The following is a 9009-nucleotide window of genomic DNA, read 5'->3' on the forward strand; positions in this document are numbered from 1 at the left end:
TTATTTTAGGATGTTGTGCAATTTAATTTGTTTATATGTCAAAGACAAGAGCGTCACACTTTTGTTCTATCTTGCTACTTTCTAGGCCCTTTTGCTTAAATTAACACTCACCATCAAATAGAGTAGAAAAATAAAAAAGGAGTAACAAAATGGTTTCAATATATAATTGAAAAAAAAAATGGTTTCAATATAATGGGTTGACTTCCATAATTCCTCTAAATAAGTTTAGTTATTCTATGCAACACTTTAAACAGTATAATTCAACATGCATAATTTACTAATCCAGGAGTTAAATAAAAAATTGAGTTGGTTTCTCCCTTTTGTTTTGATTTGTTGAGTTGACTCATTATTCATTTAATTTTTATTTATTGATATTAATTTATTCATTAAGACATATTTATGAGATATTGTGAATTTATTATATTGTCATTAATAAACTAATTTATAGCTGTGTTATAAACTTAGTTTAATGTTATATAAACTTATATTATTATTTTATTGACTCGTGAAGAATATGTCCTGTTGAATTTTAATATTTTGCTTTAATATTAGTCTTATAACACTTTTCCCCCCTCTTTTCATAGTATTTGATCATAAAATTTGAAAAAATATAAAAACAAATAAAATGAAATTAATTTAAGTTTTTTTAATGGGTTGGCAAGCTAATAAAACTGTTCTAACCTAATTCAATCTATTCTTTAGTAAGTTAAGTTATCCTGTTTGACATCTTATATGAAATTAAAAAAAAAAAACAAAACAAAAGAAGAGAAACGCGAGTTTGTCCGAGGGAAATAAGAATGAAAGATTTAATTTTTTTTTTTCTGGAACTCACCTGCACAAGTTTATTGTTATAAGATGATTTATGTGCAGAAATTCTCGTTTTTACACTTTTTTCTTTCTCTTAAATTTATTTGTTATTTATTACGACATAATCAATTATGATTTATATTAATGTAATCTTAGTTATAAAGTCTGTGATAAAATACAAAGGTCCACATAGTGATCTTAAAAAACTATGTTTTACATTATTGCGTGTTTGAAGATAAATAAAGGACCAATTTGATCTAAAATAAATACTTTTTCTAAAGGAGTTAAAACAATATTTTTTAAATTTAAAAATCAAATTAAAAGAAAAAATAACATAAATTGACCAATAAATTAAATAATGAATAAAACTGTTCCTAGTTTTGATAATAAAATGAAGGGAAGAAAAAAAAAAGAGTTTTCTACATGAATTCTCCATGAATTCCCATGGTAGGAAGGCTACTAAGTTTTGGTAATTGGCTTTGGAAGGGGATTTCAAGGCGTGTGACTAAATTTCTGTTTAAAGAAAAAATAATAATAATTATTTTGTAAATATTTTTCTTAGTTATTAAACATAATGATATTCTATACTTTTTACACTTTTAAGACATTGTATGCTTATTTGTAAGATTTTATTTTTAATTATCGAGAGAATTCGGAATAAAATAATTATTTTTATTTTAATGAATTTCTTAAAGATGTATGATGTCTAAAATAATTATTTGATAATACAATTTTTTTAAAATTATATATTTGCAAATAAAAGAAAAATGAAAGAATTTATTGTCATTTAATTTTTTTAATCACTAAGATTGACTTGATGGATGAAGTTGAACTAATATACTCATATTCTGAGTTCGAATCCTAAAACCATTATTTTAATTATGATGGATAAAAAAAAATCAATCATGATATATTTTAATTTGTTTAGGTGTTTTGTGTGTTGACACTACAACACAAATGATATTTAGTATTTAAAAAATGTTACTTAATTATGTATAAATGTTGCTAATTTATTTTAGCAACATATTATTAAATGTTGTATATAGTCTATGTTGCTAAAGACTTTTAATAACATTTTTGCATAATTAGGTAACTTTTTTTAAATGTTACCAAAGTAGTATTTTTGTAACATTTTAATAATTTTTTGTAACATTTTAATGATGTTGCCAATATTTTGTTAATCTTATAAAATAATAATTAATTTTAATTTAAATATTACTATCAATTATTATATTTTTATGTCTCCTAAACTTTTAAGAGTTCCTTAAGTTTTTAGGGAAAGATATTTTTAGTTAGTCACCACTAATTATATATAGAATATCAAATTTTATTTATCTTAAATATAACTATATGAGTATATATACTCTTTATAAATCATTAATCTATTCGATGTGAGACTTTAATTATGGGTTACAATTAGATATAAGAGAAATATACTTTTTTTGACTCGATGTGAGACTTTGATTTTAGAAGCAATTATAGTAACATTTTTCAAAAAAATGTTGCAAAATAACTTATGTAAAATTTTTTTACTCGATATGGGACTTTGATTTCAAAAACAATTAGAAAGAATAATATTGAAATAAAAAATGTTACTCTATCTATAATGACATTTTTCAAAAAAGTGTTACAAAATAACATTTATTTAATATATAGTAACATTTTAACAAATATAAACAAAAAAATGTTACTAAAAGATTAAAATCTAGTAGTGTGATATTTTATATTTTCTTTAACACTCAACAACTCTACATACGTCATTTTTCTTGTTTTAAATTTATTTTCTATTTTTTAAATAATATTATTTTTATCTAACTTTTAATAACATTTTCATTATATAAATTTCTTCCTTTCTATGTTTAGCAATAATATATATCTAGTTTGCTTAGGTCACATCGAACTAGTTTCATAATTTGACAGTTTAAGTTTTAATTTATTAACTTGTTATAAATCTTTGTCTTTCATGTTTAACTTGACCTTTACGCAAATTTGATTTGATTAGTTTATTTTATATTAATTATTTAAATAACTTGATAGACTTTTTTTTTTAAAGTAAGTCAATATATACTTGTGAGACAATGAGTCTATCATTGAAAAGACCAATATATTTATATTTATATGATAATGGATGTATCACTAAATAAATCATAAACTTACATGTTAACATAATTATTACACCAAGCACCGTTAAAATCTTTGCATTTTATAACCATCAAAACTAGCTCACATAACATATATGGTGCTTTAGTTGTTCAAATAATAATAAATATTTTATAATATATTAAAACATTTATTTAAAATTATTATTAATAAATAAGTCAGACTATCATATGTAATAAGTTAATTTTTAAAACTAATGGTATGACCTACTTAATTATATTTTTTTTTTTGAAAAATTTAGGCATGACTTTTTATTAAATAGGTTGACTTAGCTCTCAACAAATGACTTTCTCTACTTTCACTTTGATTAAAAGAAATAAAAGATACTTTAATAATGGAGTGTATAGAGGGGAAGAAAATTGAAACTAAAAAAACTTAAAATAGTTTGATTAAAATATTTTTAATATTATTTTGAAATGTAAATTTGTCATTTAGGTATATGATTTTTCTCATGATATTCTTTTAAATGTGTGCTCCTTCCATGTTGATTCTAACTTGCCAAAAATTTCAAACTCTCTTAGTTGATTACTCATTGAAGTCAACCCCTATCTTGACCACTCTGTTTGTACATTCAGGTAAATTTCTATATTTTATTACATGGTGTCTGATATTTTTGTGCATTTGATTTATAATTATATGATATTCTTTGTTACATGGTGTTTGCTAAGGGTTCAAATAACACACTGAAGATAAAAAAAAAAAAAAGAATTTTAAAATTATCTCGTCTCTTTGTAAACAAAATAAAAATAAAAAATAGTTTTTCCTCTCCTTTCTATCTTCTATCCATTAAAATTTCTCCCCTTTTACTTCTTTATGTTGTTAAATCAGATAGAATGTCACAATAAATCTAAATTAAACTAAAAGCTAAAATAGAATTCGAGTCCTAATTTTTATTTTATTTCTTAAATTATCTACATCAAGTTGATCTTTTTATCAAATTTTAAAATTAATTTGATCAAGTTAGTAATAAGTGACAAGTTAAAAGTATGTGATGTGATTCGAAATTAATATTGTTAGAATAAATGATCGACTGAAAAATCAAATTAATTATTAAAAATACAAAGATCGAAATAATTTTTTTTAAATTTAAGAAATTAAATGAAAACCCAAAATAAAAATGAGATAGCAAAATTTTCTATTTTAGCCTGAACTAAAATTAATGCGATATTTTACTCTAATGTTTTTGAGAAAACAGAAAACAAATTAGTACTGTATATTAATTTTAGGCCACAGGCAGGCATGAAGAAATTAAAAGAGAAATTGTAGAAAGTATATAATAATAAAGAATAAACCAAATTCCGATTTCAAAACGACCTTTAATTTAATTCCACTGTCTAATCAGTAATCAGCCCCTGAATTGTCAGAGTGTCAACCTTATTCCTCTCAGTCTCTCACTGTTCTCATTCCCTTCACCAAACCCATTTCAATATAAATACTCCAAACTTTTGAACCGTTTTCCATTCATTCATTTCCATCACTCACACCCCTTCAAAGATTACACAACACAAACTGACATAACATCCTTATTTTCATCAAATATTTTTCATGTTTCTGTGAAGACCCAACAACAACAAAATCAGGTAGATTAGCCATGTCAGATGATCAATTTCAAGCGAGTGGAAACTGGTGGGAATCAGCAAGAAACGTGAAGTTCGAAAGTGGGGAATCACAGTCTTCATCTTCTGGACTCACCAACATGGGAAACTATGGTTGGCAAAACCATGACATGGCAAGGTCTTCCTCTGTGGATAACTCTGCCTCAGGTGGTTCCACTGTGGTTTTCCATGACCAGAAGCAGCTTCAGCTTCAGCATCAGCATCATCAGCATCATCATCATCATCATCATGACTCAGCCACCTCCACCAATGACCCCAACTTGCACATGATGGGCTTGGGCCTCTCATCCCAAGCCATGGACTGGAATCAAGCATCTTTGCAGCTGTAAGTGTAGTCTGTGTCAAGACAAAGACTTTTTCACAACAATAAAGTAATACCCAAAAAGAAAGAGAAAAGAAAAATAAAGCTTTTGGATTTTTGTTTTCTGTTTCTATTCCCCTCCTCTCATTCCATCTTAGCTGAATGGAATAATATTCGCCAAGGTTTTAAATTGTGGCCACCGTCACATATCACTAGAAATTGAGACAAATGGGATTGATGTGATTGTAATTACAATAGTAGACAAAAAAAAATCTTGATGTCATAACTGAAATTGCATACACAGACTAACAATCTGATGTAATTGCAATTACAGTTACAGACACAAAAGAAAGAAAAATCTTTATATTATAGTTGAAATTGTGATTGTGAACTACGAAGTTGATGCGGTTGAAATTGCGGGGACTAATTTTTTAAACCTTGATGGAAGAAAGAAAGGTTGTAATTAACTTATGTTTGTGATTGATACAGGAGAGGTGAGAAGGGTTCAGATAACAGTTTCAGGTCGATGTTGCAAGAGAATTTGAGCTCACCAGGGAGCAGTTTTCAGCAAGAGAGTGGGAACAACAACAATATTGGGTTGTCTCATCACCATCATCAACAAGTTCATTGGAGGCCAGAAAAGTTGTTCTCTGCTGAGTCATCAAGCAATGATCAATTCAAGAGGGGTTTCTCTTTGGACCAAACACAGTTCAGTAGTCCTCAATACAGCTCTGGGGACAGCACTGTCACAAGCCAAGGTTTGCCTTGTTCTTTTCAGATGGACTATGTTGGCAACCCTTCTTCAATATTGCAAGGGCTTTTGGGACAAGAGAGCAACAACAGCAGCAACAACAACAACAACCAACCCCACCAAGGTGCTGGTGCCATGAATTTTCCTTACTCAGCTACTACCTATGGATTAAACTCCAATATTGAGTTGGTTCCTTCTTGGTCCAAAGTTCCTCAGTTTCTGAGAGCTTCACCACCAAAACAACAACCCAATAACCAGCTGCATTTCACCAACAACGCTCCCTTTTGGAACGCTAATTCTGATCCTGCTATCAAGGATGCAAGATCCAGCTTCATCCCCTCGTTGCAACCACCCTTCTCCACATCAAACTTCGACGTACAATCAAAGGTATTGCTTAACATTTTTGCATACTTAGGTATAGATATACATGTAGTTAAATAACATCATCATGATTATTAATTAATATACTTTACACCTCTAAATCTTCTACCTTTTTCTTAGCCTTTACATTTAATAACAATAATGCATACATAATGTTTACACTTAATTTTATTTCAACCATATGCACAGAAATACATCTGTTAAAAGATTATTTCTTAAATAAATATATGTTAAAAACCTAACTACCCATTTTAAATAACTTTTTTGTTCAATTACATTTTTTTCTTATCAATAAGATTTATACTAGATTAGTCTCTATCTAAATTTACCTAAAATAAAAAAATAAAGATTAAGTAGAGATTAATTTTAAAATGAATGTGGTATTTTCTGGGATAAATACATAAATAAATAATGAATTTTGTATATTATTTAGGGTTGAAATGATGCACTACTGCATTTGATGAGGCCTAAGTTTTTAATTTTTTTTTTTTTTAAATTCTTTCACCATGGTTTTGCAGAATATATGTGATGTTAGAGACTCAGGTGGTGTGGTGAAGAAAAGTGGGGGTGAGCCAGCACCCAAAAGGCCGAGGAACGAAACCCCATCTCCTTTGCCAGCTTTTAAGGTACAATAAGTGCAACTAACCTTTTAACAAGAAGGGAAGCTAGCTTTAAACTTTTTATCTTTAATTTCTCCATCTTTTTTTATTCCTTTTCAAACACTTTCCTTTTCTTAATATTTTTCGATTTTTGAGTCCATAAACATTGGATATGAACCCGTAGTGTACCTCTTGTGTTGTTCTTAGGTGAGAAAAGAGAAGATGGGGGACAGAATCACTGCACTCCAACAATTGGTTTCACCTTTCGGAAAGGTGCATGAGCTTCTGATAAAAATCATCTATTCTTTTCTAATCTCTTTTGTGGATCACCATGATTTCTTTCCTCTGTGGATTTATGATACACGGGAAAGCATTAAAAAAAAAAAAGATGATAGCAAGTGTGATTGTACTAATGTCGTTGTTTTGTTGATTTGAAGTTTTAAAATCTGTTTGCCATGTTGTTTGTGTATGTCAGACTGATACAGCGTCAGTGCTCTCTGAAGCCATTGAATATATCAAATTTCTCCATGAGCAAGTCACCGTAAGTCCCATTAAATTCCCATAATTAATATATTCTTGTTCATAAAGCTTAAAAATATTAGTGAAATTTTTATCTTATTTATTTTCTATTCTTTTTTATAGGTGTTAAGTACCCCATATATGAAAAGTGGTGCTCCCATACAACATCAGCAGGTAGGACACGTATATTATACATTCCCTTTTCTTGAAAAATAACTGCAAAATGAAACTGAATCTCTTTACGTTAAATTTTTTCGTGTTATTGTTATATATGTTGAAATTTCATTTGTATTTATGAATTGAGTTTTGATATACTATTACCATAAAATTCTTACATTAAAATAGAATATAAAAATTGATTTACCAAAGTTGGATTTAGTATCAGAATTCACTTTCATAATTTATTATCATTTTAGAAGATGATTTGTAATGTTGAGCTAGGATCATAATTCACTTTGTTAATACTGTATCAGAAATTAGATATAGAAATGAATCAAGTTTCTTCCATATATAAGTGCTCAATTTATATTATGATCTTATTTTCTTCTCTTGTAAGAGCTAGGTTATGAAATTTAAATGCGAGTGAATCTATTCTTATATGCACAGAATTACTATAACTATACCATGTGTTTAATGCTTATAATGGTTCAAGTTGAAGACTTTATTACATTTATAATGTAATTTTTGTTGGTGATTTTTATTGCAGAGTTCTGGTAAATCAAAGGAATCAGAGGGTCCAAAGCAAGATCTTAGAAGCCGAGGGCTATGCTTGGTGCCAGTTTCTAGTACATTCCCAGTGACTAATGAACAACCATTTGAATTTTGGAATCCAACATATGGAGGAACATACAGATAGCTAATTAAATATTAATGGGAAGCAAAAGTGGCACGGAACCAGTACTCTCATCAACTAGGACATAATGTCTTATCAAAACCTAGCCAAGTTGGGAATGATAAGATCAAAGAAACAAGAGAGAAGACAGCCACATAAATATGTAAAGTTATAGTTAGTTCTGCTATTTAATAAAAGGATATAGAGGCATGCACAATGATGAAGGGTAAGGTATAATTTGGCAAATTTTGGGACCATTAGTATATATATATATATATATATATATATATATGTTTAAGTTGTTGTAATAATTGAAGAATTAATTACATATGTGCACACAAGGGGGTGTGTGTGATTAGGATCAGTGACAAATTTGAGTTGCGGAAAATAGGGAAATTGTGGTTCTAATTAGCTAGATAGAAAAAAGGAGCTTTGTTAATTTCTTCTTCTTATTATATACTAGCTAAAGCTTTGGTTGAAGCAAAAGGAAAAAAAAACTAATTTGAAGGAATCATTGAAATATAGAAGAGTGAGTGAGTGTGGGATATGTCATTTGATTGGAAATCTCACTTTTGATTTGTTTATTTCTTTAGAATATGTAAGTGGAAGTCAGAGGGTGGCCCACACTACCCCTTTCAGTTTTTGTTTCAAAATTGAGTTCAAATTTAATCAATCTTATATATATATTTTGGAGATGCTTGCACACATGCTTTTGTGCTTTGTAATGAATGGTCACATAGAGGGGCTTCTATTGGAAGCACATGTAAAAAGAAGAGAAAACCCACAAATGGTTTTATCCCTAGCAAACTTCTCGAGATGGTCCTGATTTTAAATGACGTGTGCACACGTAATTATTCCCTTTATGGTTTTATTTCTAAAAGAATTAGAACTACCCAGGAAATTTAATTGTCACATAAATAGAAAATTTTGAACTCAGATTATATAATTTGTTATATGGATATGACGTTAGTACGTATTTGGATTTGCTCAATGTATAGTTTTTAATTTTTGGGAATTATTATTAAAATAATCATTTTCTCAAA

The 9009-nt window shown here is 28.2% G+C and overlaps 1 protein-coding gene across 1 annotated transcript; it reads left to right on the forward strand.

The window, feature by feature from the left end:
- The first annotated feature begins 4315 nt into the window (after positions 1–4315).
- LOC109805081 (transcription factor bHLH123) lies at positions 4316–8659 on the forward strand. The gene is made up of 7 exons (XM_020367031.3): positions 4316–4908; positions 5374–6022; positions 6535–6642; positions 6823–6888; positions 7091–7156; positions 7258–7308; positions 7841–8659. The coding sequence occupies exons 1-7, from the start codon at positions 4559–4561 to the stop codon at positions 7988–7990; spliced, it is 1440 nt and encodes a 479-aa protein (XP_020222620.1). The 5' UTR covers positions 4316–4558; the 3' UTR covers positions 7991–8659.
- Positions 8660–9009: the final 350 nt, after the last annotated feature.

This window comes from Cajanus cajan, chromosome 8 (genome assembly GCF_000230855.2).
Source record: "Cajanus cajan strain Asha chromosome 8, NIPB_CcT2T_4, whole genome shotgun sequence".
Taxonomy (NCBI): Eukaryota; Viridiplantae; Streptophyta; class Magnoliopsida; order Fabales; family Fabaceae; genus Cajanus; species Cajanus cajan.